Raw genomic sequence first — 22,451 nt, 5'->3', positions numbered from 1 at the left:
GGCGGCATCAGTCTAATATCTGTCTCCATGGTCACATTGCCTCCTCCTTTTCTCTGTGTCTCTTTCACTTCTACCTATTTTATAAGGAAACATATGATTTCTATTTAGGGCCTACCCAGATAACCCAGTCTAAGTGCATCATTTGCAAAGACCCTTTTTCCAAGTAAGTTCTAATACCATTCATCCTTTTATCATATGAGTTACTAATCACAGATTAGGGGAATTAGGATGTGGACATATCATATTGAGGGCTCCCATTTCACCTCCTACAGATGTGCTTTGATTGACTACATCGAGAGGCCTATTCTCCTCTGACCCTGGGAAGGACAGTTTTCTGTCCCTGGGCATCATGTTCAAGCATGACATCTATATTTGCTGTCACCACCTTGTGACTTGAGGAGAATCAGTCCTAGGACAAAGCCACCAGATGGAGAAATGGAGTGAAGCCTACTCCCCTGTTCTTGTACATTCCCTATCTCTGAAGTCCTAGTAATAACAACTGTTTCCTGTTCCACCACATTAGGGATAGGTTTTTTCTCTTATTAGAACTGACGGCTTCCTCACTGATGAAGCACAAATAACTCACAATTATTTCAAATTGAGATGATATCATTATACCAATCACATAGATGATGAAACTGAGTACAGTGGATGCTGATGTTGCCTCAAAGGAATACAGTTTCCCAGTGACTGGTCTCCATAAATACTAAGCTGGGGTGTGAAAGGTGAACTCCTTTGCCTCACTGTTGACCTGACTTTGGGTTTCAATTGACATGGTCTAATCACAGGATCAGCTGTAAGCCAGTCTCTAGATATGACAACAGTCATGCTTCTATCCTTTCTCTGAGCTATCCATACTGTACAACTTTCCTTCTTCTGAAAGTCATCCATACAAACAGTATAAAACTTTGACCTCTGCCTCAGGTTCTACCTCTATGGAACTGAGTAAAACACTGCAGTAAGAATTGAAATAACTTGTCAAACATAAAAAAGCTGAATAAAAATAAAAGTTAAGTTTCAACCCTAAGTTTAAATATACTTGGCTGTTATGTTATCTAGTCATGTTAGAAGCATTTGTTGACAGAAATAGTAAGCATTCTGGTTCTCCTGTGATTTGTATAACTTTGATTTATTTTTTACAACCCAGCCCAAGGTACATGGCACAATCACAGAAAAGAAGGTGTCCTGCTGACAAATTTCTTCAAGGCATCCTGCATGTCACTATTCCTCAAACTGTAGATAAAGGGGTTCATCATTTGAGGAATCATGATGTACATCACTGAAGCCATGGTATTCCTCCTGGAAGAGTCACTAACTGCAGAACTAATGTACACACCAACAGCTGTCCCATAGAACAAGGACACAACTGACAGATGAGACCCACAAGTGGAGAAAGCTTTATACTTTCCACCATCTGCTGGCATTCTCAAAACAGAGGAGAAAATTTGAGTGTAAGAGAAAATGATTCCAGAAAGAGGAACACCCCCAAGTAAGCTAGCCAAAAAATACACCAGGATATTATTGATGAAAGCATCAGAACAGGCAAGCTTGACAACTTGAGGAAACTCACAGAAGAAGTGGGGGATGTCCATGTCCTTACAGAAAGATAACCGTAGCACCATCATACTATGGAGCAGGGCACTGACAATGCTAATGAGCAGTGAGAACACCATCAGCAGGCCACAGAGTTGAGGGTTCATGATAATGGTGTACCTCAGGGGATGGCAGATGGCCACATAGCAGTCATAGGCCATGGCTATAAGGAGAAAATTTTCCAAGCTAACAAAAGTCAAGACAAAGCAGACCTGGGTGAGGCAGCCTGTATAACTGATGCTCTGAATCTGTGCTTAGATGTTCACCAGCATCTTTGGGATGGTGGTCGTGCTTAAACAGATGTCAACCAAGGACAGGTTGGAGAGGAAGAAGTACATAGGGGAGTGGAGGTGGGGGTCAGAGATGACAGCCAGGATGACAAGAAGATTTCCCAGGATGGTGACCAGGTACGTGGACAGGAACAGACTGAAGAGTAGGGGCTGCAGTTCTGGATCATATGTCAATCCTAAGAGAAAGAATTCTGAAAATACTGTTTGGTTTCTGGGTTCCATGATGTTGATGAATCTGATGGAAAAGATGGAGTGAAAATTAAAAAAAGAAAAGGAACAGTCCCTGGATGAGCCACAGCAACATCACCTGGGAATTGTTAGAAATATAAATTCTGGTATCAGTCCAGATATACTGCTAATAAAGTCTGAGTTGAGGACCAGCTTTCTATTTTTGGCAAGCCCTCCAGATGAATTTCATATACACCCAAGTTTGAGAGCCAGTGCTTTAAAAAAAAAAATGAAAAAGGGGCGGAGCAAGATGGCGGAGGAGTAGGAGACCTAGATTTCGTCTGGTCTCAGGAATTCAGCTGAATAGGGATCAAACCATTCTGAACACCTACGAACTCAACAGGAGATCGAACAGGAGAGTAGCAACAACTCTCTGAACAGAGAAGCGACCACTTACTGGAAGGTAGGGCTTGCGGAGAAGTGAATCCGAGGCGATATTCGGGAGGATAGACGGCGGGGGAGGGGCCTCCGCCGGCCGCTTCTGGCAAGTGCTAGAGCCGCGGAGCACAAAATCGGACCTTTTAGAAGTCGGCTCCGCTGAGGGACGTCGCTGCAGTGGCTAAACGGGGGGTGGAACCCTCGTGGGACAGTGTGGACTCAGGACCCTTGGGGTCACAGAGATACCGGGGTGCCTGAGTGCAGCAGAGCTCCCAGGTATCAGAGCAGGGAAACCGGCTGCAGATACGGAGCAGAGTCGCGGGTTCTCAGCTCGGGGTTGCCATAAACTGTGATCTGCGGCCCAGTCGGGGCACGGCTCCCCCAGCAGGGACCCAACAAGCAGCAGATCCGGGGAGACTCCCCTTCCTTCCCGGGGAGGAGCGGTGCGGGAACGCACTGCAGGGATCTGCTGGGTTTGGAGACTCCGCGCGGGGTCGGGTGCCAGAGAGAGCAACGCTCGGTCACAGGCCGGGTGAGCACGGAGTGCGGCCAGAGACCGGGGACACGGAAGTGACTGCTTTTCTCTGGGGGCACACTGAGGAGCGGGGCCCCGAGTTCTCAGCTCCTTCAAGTGGAGATTGGGAGGCCACCATTTCTGCCCTGGGCCTCCAAAGCTGTACCGAGAGCTTGCAGGGAACAAAAGCTCCTGAGAGCAAACCGGAGCAGCTTCCTTAGCCCGGACCGACAAGGGCGGGGCAATTCCGCCTCCGGCAAAGACATTTGGGAACCACGGCAACAGGCCCCTCCCCCCAGAAGATCAGCACAAACAGCCAGCAAGCCAAGACCAAGTTGATCGATCAAGGAGAATAGGAGAACTCCAGCGCTAGGGGAATACTGCACATAGATTCATGGCTTTTTTTTTTTTTTTTTTTTTTTACCATGATTCATTATTTCATCAAAGTTAATTTTTGTTGACTGTTTTTTTTTATTTTTCTTTTTCCCTTTTTCAACCAACATCTTATAAATCCCTTTTTTAAAAAAAAAAAAACATTTTTTATTTTTCATTTTTAGAGTCATATTTTATCCCTTCATAGTAGTTACCCTTATTTTTGGCATATATATATAAGTTGTTCTCTCTTTAAAATTTTGAGGTACAGTTTCTTCTAACAGATCAAAATATACCCTAAATCACTAGTGTATGGCTTTGTTCTAGTCTCCTGCCTGATCACATTCTCTCCCTTTTTCCTTTTTTTTTTTTTTCTTATATCTTCTTTCTTTTTTCAAACAACTTATCTTACCAAGTCCTTTTATAAAATCTTTTATAATTTTCATCTTTACAGTCATCTTCCATCCCTTTATTGTATCAACCCTTATTTTGTACATATATGTCTTTCTTCCTTTAAAATTTTAGGAGGCACTTTTTTCTAACAGACCAAAATACGCCCAAAATCTAGTGTGTGGCACTGATCTATGCACTAGCCTGATCATATTTGATCATATTCTGCCTTTTTTGTATTGTTTTGTTTTAGTTTTTATCTTTTTTTTTTTTTCTTTTTCTCTTTCTTTTTTCTTTCTTTCCCTTTCTTTTCCCCTGGTGTCAAGTCTTTTCTGATTTGTATACAGTATATTTGCTGGGGACGTTGTTAACCTGTTAGCATTTTGTTCTCACATTCATCTATTCTCCTCTGGACAAAATGACAAGACGAAAGAAATCACCTCAGCAAAAAGAACAAGAGGTAGTACCGTCAGCCAGGGACCTACTCAACACCGATATTAGTACGATGTCGGACCTAGAGTTCAGAATCATGATTTTAAAGATACTAGCTGGGCTTGAAAAAAGCGTGGAAGTTATTAGAGAAACCCTTTCTGGAGAAATAAAAGAACTAAAATCTAACCAAATCGAAATCAAAAAGGCTATTGATGAGGTGCAATCAAAAATGGGGGCACTAAATGCTAGGATAAATGAGGCAGAAGAGAGAATCAGCGATATAGAAGACCAAATGATGGAAAATAAAGAGGCTGAGAAAAAGAGAGAGAAACAACTACAGGATCACGAGGGCAGAATTCGAGAGATAAGTGATATGATAAGACGAAACAACATTAGAATAATTGGGATCCCAGAAGAAGAAGAGAGAGAGAGAGGGGCAGAAGGTATATTGGAGCAAATTATAGCAGAGAACTTCCCTAATGTGAGGAAGGAAACAGGCATTAAAATCCAGGAGGCACAAAGAACCCCTCTCAAAATCAATAATAATAGGTCAACACCCCGACATCTAATAGTAAAACTTACGAGTCTCAGAGACAAAGAGAAGATCCTGAAAGCAGCTCGGGAGAAGAGATATGTAACCTACAATGGTAGAAACATTAGATTGGCAACAGACCTATCCACAGAGACCTGGCAGGCCAGAAAGGACTGGCAAGATATCTTCAGAGCACTAAACGAGAAAAATATGCAGCCAAGAATACTATATCCAGCTAGGCTATCATTGAAAATAGAAGGAGAGATAAAAACCTTCCAGAACAAACAAAAACTAAAGGAATTTGCAAACACGAAACCAGCCCTCCAAGAAATATTGAGAGGGGTCCTCTAAGCAAAGAAAGAACCTAAAAGCAGCAAAGAGCAGAAACGAACACAGACAACAGACAGTTAACAGTCACCTTACAGGTAATACAATGACACTAAATTCATACCTTTCAATAGTTACCCTGAATGTAAATGGGCTAAATGCCCCAATCAAAAGACACAGGCTATCAGATTGGATTAAAAAACAAGACCCATCAATATGCTGTCTGCAAGAGACTCATTTTAGACCCAAAGACACCCCCAGATTGAAAGTGAGGGGGTGGAAAACCATTTACCATGCTAATGGACACCAAAAGAAAGCTGGGGTGGCAATCCTTATATCAGACAAACTAGATTTTAAAACAAAGACTGTAATAAGAGATGAGGAAGGACACTATATCCTACTTAAAGGGTCTATCCAACAAGAAGATCTAACAATTGTAAATATCTATGCCCCGAACATGGGAGCAGCCAATTATATAAGGCAATTAATAACAAAAGCAAAGAAACACATTGATAACAATACAATAATAGTGGGGGACTTTAACACCCCCCTGACTGAAATGGACAGATCATCTAAGCAAAAGATCAACAAGGAAATAAAGACTTTAAATGACACACTGGACCAAATGGACTTCACAGACATATTCAGAACATTCCATCCCAAAGCAAAGGAATACACATTCTTCTCTAGTGCCCATGGAACATTCTCCAGAATTGATCACATCCTAGGTCACAAATCAGGTCTCAATCGGTACCAAAAGATTGGGATCATTCCCTGCATATTTTCAGACCACAATGCTTTGAAACTAGAACTCAACCACAAGAGGAAAGTCGGAAAGAACTCAAATACATGGAGGCTAAAGAGCATCCTACTAAAGAATGAATGGGTCAACCAAGAAATCAAAGAAGAATTAAAAAAATTCCTGGAAACCAATGAAAATGAAAACACAACTGTTCAAAATCTTTGGGATACAGCAAAGGCAGTCCTGAGAGGAAAGTATATAGGAATACAAGCCTTTCTCAAGAAACAAGAGAGGTCTCAAATACACAACCTAACCCTACACCTAAAGGAGCTGGAGAAAGAACAGCAAATAAAGCCTAAACCCAGCAGGAGAAGAGAAATCATAAAGATCAGAGCAGAAATCAATGAACTAGAAACCAAAAGAACAGTAGAACAGATCAACGAAACTAGGAGCTGGTTCTTTGAAAGAATTAACAAGATTGATAAACCCCTAGCCAGACTGATCAAAAAGAAAAGAGAAATGACCCAAATCAACAAAATCATGAATGAAAGAGGAGAGATCACAACCAACACCAAAGAAATACAAACAATTATAAGAACATATTATGAGCAACTCTATGCCAACAAATTAGATAACCTGGAAGAAATGGGTGCATTCCTAGAGACGTATCAACTACCAAAATTGAACCAGGAAGAAATAGAAAACCTGAACAGACCTATAACCACTAAGGAAATTGAAACAGTCATCAAAAATCTCCCAAGAAACAAAAGCCCAGGGCCAGATGGCTTCCCAGGGGAATTCTATCAGACATTTCAAGAAGAATTAATACCTATTCTCCTGAAACTGTTCCAAAAAATAGAAATGGAAGGGAAACTTCCAAACTCATTTTATGAGGCCAGCATTACCTTGATCCCAAAACCAGACAAAGACCCCATCAAAAAAGAGAATTACAGACCAATATCCTTGATGAACATGGATGCAAAAATTCTCACCAAAATACTAGCCAATAGGATCCAACAGTACATTAAAAGGATTATTCACCAGGACCAAGTGGGATTTATTCCTGGGCTGCAAGGCTGGTTCAACATCCGCAAATCAATCAATGTGATACAATACATTAACAAAAGAAAGAGCAAGAATCATATGATCCTCTCAATAGATGCAGAAAAAGCATTTGACAAAGTACAACATCCTTTCTTGATCAAAACTCTTCAGAGTATAGGGATAGAGGGTACATACCTCAATATCATAAAAGCCATCTATGAAAAACCTACAGCGAATATCATTCTCAATGGGGAAAGGCTGAGAGCTTTTCCCCTAAGGTCAGGAACGCGGCAGGGATGTCCACTCTCACCACTGCTATTCAACATAGTATTAGAAGTCCTAGCCACAGCAATCAGACAACAAAAAGAAATCAAAGGCATCCAAATCGGCAAAGAGGAAGTCAAACTCTCACTCTTTGCAGATGATATGATACTGTATGTGGAAAACCCAAAAGACTCCACCCCAAAACTGCTAGAACTCATACAGGAATTCAGTAAAGTAGCAGGATATAAAATCAATGCACAGAAATCAGTGGCATTCCTATACACCAACAACAAGACAGAAGAGAGACAAATCAAGGAGTCGATCCCATTTACAATTGCACCCAAAACCATTAGATACCTAGGAATAAATCTAACCAAAGAGGCAAAGGATCTGTACTCAGAAAACTATAAAATACTCATGAAAGAAATCGAAGAAGACACAAAGAAATGGAAAAACGTTCCATGCTCATGGATTGGGAGAATCAACATTGTGAAGATGTCAATGCTACCTAGAGCAATCTACACATTCAATGCAATCCCCATCAAAATACCATCCACTTTTTTCAAAGAAATGGAACAAATAATCCTAAAATTTGTATGGAACCAGAGGAGACCCAGAATAGCCAGAGGAATACTGAAAAAGAAAAGCAAAGCTGGCGGCATCACAATTCCGGACTTCCAGCTCTATTACAAAGCTGTCATCATCAAGACAGTATGGTACTGGCACAAAAACAGACACATAGATCAATGGAACAGAATCGAGAGCCCAGAAATGGACCCTCAACTCTATGGTCAACTTATCTTTGACAAAGCAGGAAAGAATGTCCAATGGCAAAAAAACAGTCTCTTCAACAAATGGTGTTGGGAAAATTGGACAGCCACATGCAGAAGAATGAAACTGGACCATTTCCTTACACCACACACAAAAATAGACTCCAAATGGTTGAAAGACCTAAACGTGAGACAGGAGTCCATCAAAATCCTAAAAGAGAACACAGGTAGCAACCTTTTCGACCTTAGCCGCAGCAACTTCTTCCTAGAAACATCGCCAAAGGCACGGGAAGCCAGGGCAAAAATGAACTATTGGGATTTCATCAAGATAAAAAGCTTTTGCACAGCAAAAGAAACAGTCCACAAAACCAAAAGACAACCAACAGAATGGGAGAAAATATTTGCAAATGACATATCAGATAAAGGGCTAGTATCCAAAATCTATAAAGAACTTATCAAACTCAACACCCAAAGAACAAATAATCCAATCAAGAAATGGGCAGAAGACATGAACAGACATTTCTCCAAAGAAGACATCCAAATGGCCAACAGGCACATGAAAAAGTGCTCAACATCGCTCGGCATCAGGGAAATCCAAATCAAAACCTCAATGAGATACCACCTCACACCCGTTAGAATGGCTAAAATTAACAAGTCAGGGAACGACAGATGTTGGCGGGGATGTGGAGAAAGGGGAACCCTCCTACACTGTTGGTGGGAATGCAAGCTGGTGCAACCCCTCTGGAAAACAGTATGGAGGTTCCTCAAACAGTTGAAATTAGAGCTACCGTTCGATCCAGCAATTGCACTACTGGGTATTTACCACAAAGACACAAATGTAGGGACCCGAAGGGGTACGTGTACCCCAATGTTTATAGCGGCAATGTCCACCATAGCCAAACTGTGGAAAGAGCCAAGATGCCCATCGACAGATGAATGGATAAAGAAGATGTGGTATATATACACAATGGAATATTATGCAGCCATCAAAAGGAATGAGATCTTGCCATTTGCAACGACATGGATGGAACTGGAGGGTGTTATGCTGAGTGAAATAAGTCAATCAGAGAAGGACATGTATCACATGACCTCACTGATATGAGGAATTCTTAATCTCAGGAAAGAAACTGAGTGTTACTGGAGTGGTTGGGGGGTGGGAGGGATGGGGTGGCTGGGTGATAGATATTGGGGAGGGTATGTGCTATGGTGAGCGCTGTGAATTGTGCAAGACTGTTGAATCACAGTTCTGTACTTCTGAAACAAATAACGCAACATATTTTAAGAAAAAAGAAAAAGAAGAAGATAACAGGAGAGGAAGAAAAGGGGAGTATGTCAGAGGGGGAGACGAACCATGAGAGATGATGGACTCTGAAAAACAAACTGAGGGTTCTAGAGGGGAGGGGGGTAGGGGGATGGGTTAGCCTGGTGATGGGTATTGAGGAGGGCACGTTCTGCATGGAGCACTGGGTGTTATGAACAAACAATGAATCATGGAACACTGCACCAAAAACTAATGATGTAATATATGGTGATTAACATAACAATAAAAAAATTTAAAAAAAAAAAATGAAAAAAATAAAAAACTATCAAGGATCCATGGGAATGTTCCAACTTTCCCTCTGCTAAGTTTTCCCTCTATCATCACTTCCCACTCTTCTTCCCCTCTTCCCTCTATTGCCCCACCCCCCCGTTTTTTTGATCACCAGCTTTGTTTCATGCATTGTGCTAAGTGCTGAGGTTAAAATGATTAAGAATGATGTTTTCTTCAGGAGTATTTCTGCCTTCAAACAAATAGAAAAACAAGAATGAAATTATCCAATCTATTCTACAGAGTCTGCTGTCCAATCGTTGACATGCTCAGAATCATCTGAAAGGTGTGTCAGATTACTGATGAGTTAAATCATATTATTACTCCATTCACCCATGGGGACACTTAGGTGAGGTGAGATTACATCAGGGATGTGAAATACATAGTGTGTGGCAAAAACTGGGTCTGATTTCAGATTGTCTGACTACTGAGTTGACAGTCTTTTTTTTTAAGGTTTTAAACTTTTATTGAAATTCCAGTTAGTTAACATGCAGTGCAATATTAATTTCAGGTTAACAGTACAGTGATTCAACACCTCTGCACAATACCATGTGATCAACTCAAGTGCCTTCCTTGATCCCCATCATCTAACTAATCCCTCCACCCTCTATCTTCTGGTAACTGTCCATTTGTTCTCTATAGTTAAGAATCTGTTTTTTGGTTTGCCCCCCCTCTCACTTTCCCCCCTAAGCTCATTTGTTTTGTTTCTTAAATTCCACATATGGGATGACTTGACTCTCTTGACCAATCATTGTTAATGCTTCTGGATGATACAGCATTTGCATTCCTAAACCATCTCATGTTTAAGTTCCTTTCAAAATTTTAGTATTTTCATCTTGAGAAATGCCTTAAATCTTTCCCTCACATACAAGGCATGTCCATCTCTACCCATGACATAGAGTAGCAGTGTGAAAAAAATGTAGCAGGTCATGGCATCCATTCACGTATATGCTCTGCACCTGAGCATAGGTTGAAAAATGTTGCTTATAAACTTGAAAGTCATAAGGCTCCTCCACGGAAATGCTATTCATCTGTGTTAGTGTTTCATTCTATGAGAACTAGGCAACTATGTCAGTGATGTTCTCTGTCCTTAGGGGACTTTTCCACCCAAGATGGTAGGTGGCATATCATTTTTAAAAAGCAGCTACGTGAGAGAAAGAATCAAATACATAGACTCTTCAAAGTAGAAGAAAATTCAGACATTTTTTGGTCCCTGGAAGACAAAGACCTTCAAGACAGTGCAGATTTATAAGATACTTAGAAGATAATCAAGTGCCCTAACAGGATTACTTCTGTAAAGCAGTAGTGCTCCCTCACCTGGAGGAGACGGAAGTGGCCATGACACTTTTATCATTTGGTGTGTTAGTTACTTTCAGAACTCTGAATGTAACCCAAACCAGCACTTCTTTGTAAATGGGGAAAGCTTTTCAAGTGTATGGAGGCCTTGGTGTCCTCAATGTAGAGTGGAAACTGTCATCAAGTCTTATGGGGATGTTGCAGTGAAGAGCAGTGCAGAGAAGAAAAGCAGCCAACACAGGACTCAGCATATGGGACCCTCCTAATAACATTTGCTATCATGTGTGTGTGTGGTTTTTAGTCCAATGACACCTGGAATATTTCATTTCTCAGAAGGGGTGGACAACAGGGGAAAGACAATAAAAAGAGAGTAAAGCCTTAGCATGATGACTGCAAATCACAAAGAAGTGTTTATGAGCTGAAACTCTAGCTGGGAATCTCTATTGTTTAGGAAAGGAATGAAGTGCACAGGAATGATGTCAATATTCATTTGGCATGGACAGATGATGAACCATATAGCAATCAAAATGAATTAAAGAAAATATGAATCAGAATTATAGGTTGATAAAAAATAAAAACCTAAAAATATTTATATGACAAAAGCCTACAGCATGAGAAAACCTTAAATATATATTGAAATCTCCCAGGCTATAATCCCTAGTGAATAAAAACCCCAGCAAAAAATAACAGAAAGACAACAGTGAAGTGCTGGGTTTCCCACTAGTTGATATGATCAAGTTGAGACACTTCACTGTCCTCATTCTAGGTGTTTTTATTGCAATTAATAGTAGAGATATAGGTAAAGCCCACATTGTAAGGTTGTACAATCTTGATTATTTTCCTTCCCCAGGGGAACCAGTACACTGACTTTATATACATTATTCCCCTGCAATTTTTACTATAATTAGTTTTATCCTTTCATAAAAACTTACATTCTTTGGATAAAGAAAATGTGGTATACACACACACACACGAACACACACACACACACACACACTGGAATATTTTGCAGCCATCAAAAAAACAAAATCTTGCTTGCCATTTGCAATGATGTGGATGGAACTAGAGGGTATTATGCTATGTGAAATAAGTTAATCAGAGAAAGACAAGTGTCATATGATCTCACTGATAATGAGGAATTTGAGAAAAGGATCACAAGACAGAGGATCATAGGCGAAGGGAGGAAAAATGAAACAAGCTGAAAACAGAGGGAGACAAACTATAAGAGACTCTTAATCTCAGGAAACACACTGAGGGTTGCTGGAGTAGTGGAGGGTGGGAGGGATGGGGTGGCTGGGTGGTGGACATTGGGGAGGGAATGTACTATGGTGAGCACTGTGAATTGTGTAAGTGATGAATCACAGACCTGTACCTTTGAAACAAATAATACATTATATGTTAAAAAAAAAAAAAAGATAGTAGGAAGGGAAAAATGAAGGGGGGAAATCGGAGGGAGAGATGAACCATGAGAGACTATGGACTCTGAGAAACAAACTGAGGGTTCTAGAGGGGAGGGGGGTGGGGGGATGGGTTAGCTCGGTGATGGGTATTAAGGAGGGCACGTACTGCATGGAGCACTGGGTGTTATACGAAAACAATGGATCATGGATCACCACATCAAAAACTAATGATGTATTGTATGGTGACTAACATAACATAATAAAATAAAAAATAAAGAAAAATAAAGAAAGAAAGCTCAAAAAAAATAAAAGGGACCAATTTCTTCACAGGAGGAAAATATGTTCTGCCATATTTTAGAGAGATTAGAAGAACAGCTGATTGAGATAAAGGTCAGTATCAGTACAGAATACATGGGCACTTGTCAATAGGAAGACAGGCTGGAATGCATGGGACACCCAGGTCTTGTTTCATGCATGCACAATCTTCATTGCTTTCCCTTGATGAATCTGTAGCAAAATACCTGCCATCTTTATTGAAGCATTAACTAAAGGACTTTCGGTTACCTGGATGGCATCAGCGTGGAATGATGCGTGACATGTCACCTACATACAAAGATGGAAGATCTGTCTTCAGGAAGGGCAGAGAGACCAAGTGAGGCAATGGGCTCAGGGTCAAGAAAGATCATTCCTGGTTGGAGCCTCAGGTGTGCTTCTTCCCGACTAGGTAAGGACTGTGAGGTTGTCATAGGCTGACTCTTTACAGTGTTCTATCCCTGGGGGGTCAATATCCAAAGCTCCTCATTAGACAATATTTTTAGTGTCCTTCTGATCCCTGGGCTCTGCAAATCCTTAAAGACCAAGACCATAGAAGAGAGGAATTCATGATAGATAATCCTTGAGCCTATGAGGCCAGGTGTACATCATCTATTCTCCCTACTGTTCATGCTCATCTCTGTCTCACATACCTTGCACACATACACTCACACTCTTTCTAATGAATTCTAGGCTTCTTTTTTTAAAGTTACAAAGGGAGGCTTCAGTATGTGATTAATGATATCTCGAAGCCTGATTCCAGTTTTAATGTGCAAATATTATTTATGTACTGGGTGTAAATAATATATTTATAATATAGTTAAGATATTATAAAATTCAATCTCCTAGTGTTATTTCACCTTTAGATCATTGAATGTTTACTGTACTTTCTTTCTATTTCTTATATTTTACATGGGAATATATCATCGATTCTTTGAGATCATTGTGGCTGTGATCATGTAGACAGACTTTATACTCTCTTTTAATCTTTCAAAATCACCTGCTCCAAGTTCTGCACAATAGATATAGTGCACATTTTTCTTCCCACTGGGGGATTTTTGACTGAATTATGGTTCTTCATTTTTATTTATTTATTTATTTTTGAATCTTTTTTGAGAGAGTGAGAGAGTATGAGCAGCAGGGGGAGAGGCAGAGGGAGAGGGAGAGAGAGAATCCCAAGCAGGCTCCATGCCCAGTGCAGAACTGGCTTCATGACTCAATCTCATGACTCTGAGATTATGACCTGATCCTAAATCAAGAGTCAGATGCCTAACCAGCTGAGCGACCAAGGTGCCTCAAGGTTCTTTATAATTTTGTTAAGGATTTATTTATTTATTTATTTTAGGGAGAGAGCATGTGGGAGCAGAGTGAGGAGAAGAGGGAGAGAATCTCCAGAGACTCCCCACTGAGTGCAGAGCTCAGCTTAGGGCTTGATCCCATGACCCCAAAATCATGATGTGAAGGAAACCAAGAGTTCAACACTCAACTGGCTGAACCACCCAGGTGCCCCAAGTTTCTGTATTTTTAATTGTGTCGTGATAAAGTACAGTGTGCAGTTTGTCCATCACTCAGAGATTTCATCGGTAATAATAGGCGTGGATGATACTGCATGTTAATATTCACTTGAAAACATTTTTCTTTAAGCATTTCAGTATTTTCATGTATTTACCAATGTCTTTCACATTTTAACACTTTTTAATGGAGTTTTCTTAATCTATATTTTCAAAATATATTTCTTGAAAATAGGCTTTTGACAAGAATGCATTGTAATATCACTCTTCACCATGTTAACACCAGTAAACTTCAAACACATGAATAATAGGGAAATATGAAGACTTAGCTGGGCTCAAAAAATGATAAAGCTTTCTATGAACCTCAAAAAAACAAAAACATAAATGCTACGGTGGGCTGGAGCCAAAGGGTTCTGCTGATTTATGTTCACAGGTAAGTGGATACTTACTCTTCTGGGTAATGGGGATTAAAGAATGAAACTGGACCCCAATCTTTCACTACTCACAAAAGTCAACTCAGAATGGATTAAACACTTCAATGTAAGATCTGAAACTGTAAAACTCCTTGGACAAAACAAAGGGGATAACCTCATTGACATTGGTTTTGGTGATGATTTTTCAGATTTGACATGAAAAGCAAGACAACAAAGCAAAAATAAACATGTGGGAGTACATCAAACTGAAAAGAATCTACATAGGAAAGGGAACAATCAAGAAAATGAGAAGGCAACCTGTGGATGAGAGAAAATCTTTGCAAAGCTCATATCCAATAAGGGGTTTGTATCCCCACTAGATAAGAAACTCATACAACTCAATAGCAAAAACTCAAATAATCTGATTTTATTTTATTTATTTTTTAAAAGATTTTATTTATTTATTTGGCAGAAAGAGAGAGAGAGAGCACAAGAAGGGAGGGGCAGGCAGAGGGAGAGGGAGAAGCAGGCTCCCTGCTGAGCAGGAACCCCAACATGGGGCTCAACCCCAGGACCCTGGGACCATGACCTCAGCCAAAGGCAGATGCTTTTGACTGAGCCACCCAAGCACCCCACAAATAATCTGATGTTAAAATAGGCAAAGACCTGAATAGAGAGCTTCTTAAAAAAGACATACAAATTGCCAACATGTACATAAAAAGGTTCTCAACATTACTAGACACCAGGGAAATGCAAATCAAAACCTCACTGAGGTATTACTTTATACTTGTTTACATGGCTGTTACCAAAGACAACAAATACCCGTGTGTAGGTGAAGAAAAGGCAGCCCTTTTACACTATTTGTGGGAATATAAACTGGTTCAGCTGCTGTGGAAAACAGTATAGCAGTTCCTCAAAACATTAAAAATACTTACAAAGGAGACCCAAATACATCGAAAGAATATTTTATTTTTGGATAGATATGCACAATGTCATAGAAATGTCAATTTGCCTTAAATAGCTTTATAGATTTAATGGAAAATCTGTGATGCTATTGTACTTGAGAGACTGATTTTAAAATTTGTATGAAAGAGCAATGGAGAAAGAATATTTGACTTGATGGCAAATAAGAACAGAGTAATTGGTTTCATATATATCAAGATTAATTATGGAGATACAGTAACTAAAAGGGTATGGTTTTGGAGTAGAGTGAAAAATAGAAACAATGAGACGGACACATGTAGGAAGACACTATTGAGGACAGATGCAGTGGACATTTTACTTAGGATAATGTGGCATTGCAGGGGAAGGATGGTGCCATTCAACAAATGCTTTTAAGTTATAGGACTCAACACATGGAAACAAAACAAATTGCTTAGCAGGAAACTGGCATTGTTGGAGTTCTTATTAGGATAAGGTTAACAGGATGATTGATAAAGGAAATGAGACCTCAATTTGCCAAATTCCTTTCTCAAATTCATACAGGCTGTTTGCCTTATGCTGAGACTGAGAATGCTATGCTTTTCTCTTCACCTCTCTTTCTTTCTTTTTTTTTTTTTTAAATTTTTTTATTGTTATGTTAATCACCATATATTACATCATTAGTTTTTGGTGCAGTGTTCCATGATTCATTGTTTGTTCATAGCACCCAGTGCTCCATGCAGAACGTGCCCTCCTCAATACCCATCACCAGGCTAACCCATCCCCCTACCCCCCTCCCCTCTAGAACCCTCAGTTTGTTTTTCAGAGTCCATCATCTCTCATGGTTCGTCTCCCCCTCTGACATACTCCCCTTTTCTTCCTCTCCTGTTATCTTCTTCTTTTTCTTTTTTCTTAAAATATGTTGCGTTATTTGTTTCAGAAGTACAGAACTGTGATTCAACAGTCTTGCACAATTCACAGCGCTCACCGTAGCACATACCCTCCCCAATGTCTATCACCCAGCCACCCCATCCCTCCCACCCCCAACCACTCCAGTAACACTCAGTTTGTTTCCTGAGATTAAGAATTCCTCATATCAGTGAGGTCATGTGATACATGTCTTTCTCTGATTGACTTATTTCACTCAGCATAACACCCTCCAGTTCCATCCACGTCGTTGCAAATGGCAAGATCTCATTCCTTTTGATGGCTGCATAATATTCCATTGTGTATATATACCACATCTTCTTTATCCATTCGTCTGTCGATGGGCATCTTGGCTCTTTCCACAGTTTGGCTATGGTGGACATTGCCGCTATAAACATTGGGGTACACGTACCCCTTCGGGTCCCTACATTTGTGTCTTTGTGGTAAATACCCAGTAGTGCAATTGCTGGATCGAACGGTAGCTCTAATTTCAACTGTTTGAGGAACCTCCATACTGTTTTCCAGAGGGGTTGCACCAGCTTGCATTCCCACCAACAGTGTAGGAGGGTTCCCCTTTCTCCACATCCCCGCCAACATCTGTCGTTCCCTGACTTGTTAATTTTAGCCATTCTAACGGGTGTGAGGTGGTATCTCATTGAGGTTTTGATTTGGATTTCCCTGATGCCGAGCGATGTTGAGCACTTTTTCATGTGCCTGTTGGCCATTTGGATGTCTTCTTTGGAGAAATGTCTGTTCATGTCTTCTGCCCATTTCTTGATTGGATTATTTGTTCTTTGGGTGTTGAGTTTGATAAGTTCTTTATAGATTTTGGATACTAGCCCTTTATCTGATATGTCATTTGCAAATATTTTCTCCCATTCTGTCGGTTGTCTTTTGGTTTTGTGGACTGTTTCTTTTGCTGTGCAAAAGCTTTTTATCTTGATGAAATCCCAATAGTTCATTTTTGCCCTGGCTTCCCGTGCCTTTGGCGATGTTTCTAGGAAGAAGTTGCTGCGGCTAAGGTCGAAAAGGTTGCTACCTGTGTTCTCCTTTAGGATTTTGATGGACTCCTGTCTCACGTTTAGGTCTTTCAACCATTTGGAGTCTATTTTTGTGTGTGGTGTAAGGAAATGGTCCAGTTTCATTCTTCTGCATGTGGCTGTCCAATTTTCCCAACACCATTTGTTGAAGAGACTGTCTTTTTGCCATTGGACATTCTTTCCTGCTTTGTCAAAGATAAGTTGACCATAGAGCTGAGGGTCCATTTCTGGGCTCTCGATTCTGTTCCATTGATCTATGTGTCTGTTTTTGTGCCAGTACCATACTGTCTTGATGATGACAGCTTTGTAATAGAGCTGGAAGTCTGGAATTGTGATGCCGCCAGCTTTGCTTTTCTTTTTCAATATTCCTCTGGCTATTCGGGGTCTCTTCTGGTTCCATACAAATTTTAGGATTATTTGTTCCATTTCTTTGAAAAAAGTGGATGGTATTTTGATGGGGATTGCATTGAATGTGTAGATTGCTCTAGGTAGCATTGACATCTTCACAATGTTGATTCTCCCAATCCATGAGCATGGAACGTTTTTCCATTTCTTTGTGTCTTCTTCAATTTCTTTCATGAGTATTTTATAGTTTTCTGAGTACAGATCCTTTGCCTCTTTGGTTAGATTTATTCCTAGGTATCTAATGGTTTTGGGTGCAATTGTAAATGGGATCGACTCCTTGATTTGTCTCTCTTCTGTCTTGTTGTTGGTGTATAGGAATGCCACTGATTTCTGTGCATTGATTTTATATCCTGCTACTTGACTGAATTCCTGTATGAGTTCTAGCAGTTTTGGGGTGGAGTCTTTTGGGTTTTCCACATAAAGTATCATATCATCTGCAAAGAGTGAGAGTTTGACTTCCTCTTTGCCGATTTGGATGCCTTTGATTTCTTTTTGTTGTCTGATTGCTGTGGCTAGGACTTCTAATACTATGTTGAATAGCAGTGGTGAGAGTGGACATCCCTGCCGCGTTCCTGACCTTAGGGGAAAAGCTCTCAGCCTTTCCCCATTGAGAATGATATTCGCTGTAGGTTTTTCATAGATGGCTTTTATGATATTGAGGTATGTACCCTCTATCCCTATACTCTGAAGAGTTTTGATCAAGAAAGGATGTTGTACTTTGTCAAATGCTTTTTCTGCATCTATTGAGAGGATCATATGATTCTTGCTCTTTCTTTTGTTAATGTATTGTATCACATTGATTGATTTGCGGATGTTGAACCAGCCTTGCAGCCCAGGAATAAATCCCACTTGGTCCTGGTGAATAATCCTTTTAATGTACTGTTGGATCCTATTGGCGAGTATTTTGGTGAGAATTTTTGCATCCATGTTCATCAAGGATATTGGTCTGTAATTCTCTTTTTTGATGGGGTCTTTGTCTGGTTTTGGGATCAAGGTAATGCTGGCCTCATAAAATGAGTTTGGAAGTTTCCTTCACCTCTCTTTCTTAAATTCATATTTTACTTTTTATTTTTTCTAAAGATTTTATTTATTTATTTATTTATTTATTTATTTATTTATTTATTTGAGAGAGAGAGTGAGCGAGAGAGACCAGAGCACAAGCCAGGGGTGGGGCAGAGGGTGAGGGAGGAGAAGACTCCCCACTGAGCAGGGAGCCCAATATGGGACTGGATCCCAGGGTCCTGGGATCATGACCTGAGCTAAAAGCAGAGGCTTAACCACTGAACCACCCAGGCACCTACTTTTCTTTTTAAGATTTATTTTTATTTATTTTAGACAGAGAGAGTATGTGAATGTGAGGAGGGGCAGAGGGAGAGGGAGAGAATCCTCAAACTAACTCCCCACTGAACACAGAGCCTGTCCTGGGACTGGATCATAAGACCCTGAGAGCATGACCTGAGCTGAAATCAAGAGTCGGACCCTTAACTGACTGAGCCACCCAGGCACCTCTCTTTTTTTTTTTTTTTAAGATTTTTATTTATTTATTTGAGAGAGAGAGAATGAGAGAGAGAGAGCACATGAGATGGGGGAGGGTCAGAGGGAGAAGCAGACCCCCTGCCGAGCAGGGAGCCCGATGCGGGACACGATCCAGGGACTCCAGGATCATGACCTGAGCCGAAGGCAGTCGCTTAACCAACTGAGCCACCCAGGCACCCGGCACCTCTCTTTTTTAATTATATATTTAAGCTGTACATAACGATGATTTGATATACATACATAATGGAATTATTACTATGGGCAAGCTAATTAACATACCCATCTCCTCACATAGTTACCTTTGTTCTAGTGTCTGGCAGTTAAGAGCACATCAAATCTAGGCTGAGGCGAGTTCTCTGGCTATAATGACGTCCTTGTTAGCACTTTTCCCACCCTATCCTTCTGTCACTAACATTTTCCTGAGAACAGGTCCCCTAAAATAACCATAGAAGGAATCCCTTACTCTGATTCTGCTTCAATGGTTCCCCAAAAATCAAGTTCAGAGTGTTCACATAAATTTTCAAAAATACCCAAACTAGAGAAACCAAAGTCAGTTTTCAAACCTAAGTTGAATTCCCTTTATGGTATTTAACCACTGAAACATAAGAACTAAGAACTTGCTGAGGGAAGGGCCAGACAATCTGACTCACCCAGTATTCCTGTACTTTGACTCATTCTAGAAGCCAAGACCAAGGCAGATGACACAATAACAAACAAGATGTTTCTCAGATGAGTTTCTTCAAGGCTCCCTTCATGTCCTTGTTCCTCAGGCTATAGATAAAGGGGTTCAACATTGGAGGGACCACGGTGTACATCACTGAGGCACTTGCAGTATCCTTGGAAGAATGAATAACTGCAGAACTAATGTACACTCCAAAAGCTGTCCCATAGAACAAAGAAACAACCGAGAGATGAGACCCACAGGTAGAAAAGGCTTTATATTTCCCCCCAGCTGATGACATTCTCAGAGTGGAAGAGACAATTTGAATGTAAGAGAAAATAATCCCAAGGAGAGGAACACCACCCAATATGCTAGTCACTAAATACACCAAGGTGTTATTGATGAGGGTGTTAGAACAGGCAAGCTTGATGACCTGAACAAGTTCACAGAAGAAATGGGGAATTTCCAGGTCTGTGCAGAAGGAGAGTCGCAGCACCATGAGACTGTGCAGTAGGGCATCTGCAGTGCTGATGCTCAAGGAGAGTAGAATCAGCAGGCCACAGAGGTGGGGGTTCATGATGACTGTGTACCTCAGTGGATGGCAGATGGCCACATAGCGGTCATAAGCCATTGCTGCAAGGAGGAAGTTTTCCAAGCCTGCAAAAAAGAGGACGAAGCTGACTTGGGTGAGGCAGCCTGTGTAACTGATGGATTTGCTCTGTCTTTGGATGTTCACTAGCATCTTGGGGATGGTGGTGGTGCTGAAACAGATGTCAGTAAAGGCCAGGTGTGAGAGGAAGAAGTACATAGGTGTGTGGAGGTGGGAGTCGGAGCTGATAACCAGGATGATGAGCAGGTTTCCAAGCACAGTGACCAGGTATACGGTCAGGAACAGTCCAAATAGAAGGGGCTGCCATTCTGGATCTTCTGAGAGACCCAGGAGGAGGAATTCTGCTACACCTGTTTGGTTTTCTGGTCTCATGTTCTTGATGAGACTGATGGAAAAAATACAGAGGAGAGGACACATAACAGATGTACAAGGATCTCTTGTTTTAGAAAATCCTGACATGAATAATATTTTCTTTTTTTAAAAGTTTTTATTTAAATTCTAGTTAGTTAACATACAGTGTAATATTAGTTTCAGGTGTACAATATTGTGATCAACACTTCCATACAACACCCAGGGCTCATCACAGAATTGAATATTATTAATCTTTTCTGGGGCGCCTGGGTAGCTCAGTCAGTTAAGCATCAGCCCTGGGCTCAGGTCATGAACCCAGCGTCCTGGGATCAAGGTCCAGCATTGGGCTTCCTGCTAGGTGGGGAACCTGCTTCTCCTTCTCCCTCTGCCCCTCCCCCTGCTCTCTCTCTCTTTCTTTCTCGCTCTGCTCTCTCTCTCAAATAAATATATAATATTTAAAAATTTTTTCCTTTGCCTTTTACCTCTCTTTTGGTCTTTCTCCTTTCATCAACCTCTCTTGTTTTTGTCCTCTTTCTTACACTACTCAATTACTCCAATTTTATTTACTTGTTCCTCACACTGTGCCAAATAATAGGAATCAGATAGGAAAAATACATGTTTTTATTCCTTTAAAATTCTCCAGCTTCCAATTAGCAAGCAGGAAACTCACAAACAAGCAATATTAAATCAGGGTTTCAGAGCAGAGTTTCTAAAACTGTGCCTTGCATGAGAATCCACTGGAAGGTTTATTAAAACTCACAGTGCTGACCCCCCCCACTCTGAATAGGCGATTCAGGCTTGGGCATCGGGCTGACAATTTGCCTTTCTAACAAATTCCCAGTGTTGCTGCTCTCAGTCTGAGTTTTACTTTAAGGACCCCAATTCTGGAGCATAGAAGACTGTGGGCATGGAAAATCAACTTGACCACAGGTTGGAGCAGACCCAGCATAACTATGGGGAAAATGGTGGCCTGGCTCATCAACATTCTGCAGAGTGAGCCTGCTGGGAGTTCAAACCCATGTCTCAGTGAAGCCTCTTTATATTCTTTTTTTTCTTTCTTTCCTTCCTTCCTGAAAGTAACACTCTGCTTTTATTAACTCACTCTTAATTAAAAAATAGAATCTATCATCACTATTTAAGCCTCTTCATTTTCAGTGGGTCATCAAAATCTGCCTATTGAATATCCCATTTCCATTTCAGTGTCTGGTCATTGGATTCTATAACAAAACCCTTGCTATAATTGTTGTAATTAATGGTAATAGCCCATATTATACAAATAAATATGATTATTTTAACTGCACATACTACCTCTAACACAGCATCTGTTGCCAGGCACGGTCCTCAATACTTTTCTCATGCTCACTAATTTTATTCTCTCTATTGCCCTATGAGTCAGGTGCTTCTACCATCCTCCTGTTTACTCCTGACTTCAAGTAAAGAGAAAGGTCAAGGGGCACCTTGATGGCTCACTCAGTTAAGTGTCTGCCTTTGGCTCAGTTCTTGATCCCAGGGTCCTGGGGTTGAGCCCTGCATTGGGCTCCCCGCTCAATGGGGAGTCTGCTTCTCCCTCTCCCTCTCCCCTTGCTCATGTTCTCTGTCTCTCT

General features: G+C 40.8%; 1 protein-coding gene and 1 pseudogene across 1 annotated transcript; both read right to left on the bottom strand.

Annotated features, from left to right (window-relative positions):
• Positions 1-1,166: 1,166 nt before the first annotated feature.
• Positions 1,167-2,129, bottom strand: LOC113916536 (annotated as a pseudogene).
• A 17,821-nt stretch (positions 2,130-19,950) lies between these two features.
• Positions 19,951-20,889, bottom strand: LOC113916544 (olfactory receptor 7G2-like). Its single transcript, XM_027583038.2, has one exon. It carries the CDS (start codon positions 20,866-20,868, stop codon positions 19,951-19,953), a length of 918 nt encoding a protein of 305 aa, XP_027438839.2. The 5' UTR covers positions 20,869-20,889.
• Positions 20,890-22,451: the final 1,562 nt, after the last annotated feature.

This window comes from Zalophus californianus, chromosome 1 (assembly GCF_009762305.2).
Source record: "Zalophus californianus isolate mZalCal1 chromosome 1, mZalCal1.pri.v2, whole genome shotgun sequence".
Classification (NCBI taxonomy): domain Eukaryota; kingdom Metazoa; phylum Chordata; class Mammalia; order Carnivora; family Otariidae; genus Zalophus; species Zalophus californianus.
Note: the sequence above shows the minus strand (reverse complement) of the source record. Positions and strands in the feature narration are given on the sequence as shown.

Excerpts from the sequence above, each read along its gene's own strand:
- LOC113916544 (XM_027583038.2), bottom strand. The coding sequence starts at position 20,868 with ATGAGACCAGAAAACCAAACAGGTGTAGCAGAATTCCTCCTCCTGGGT.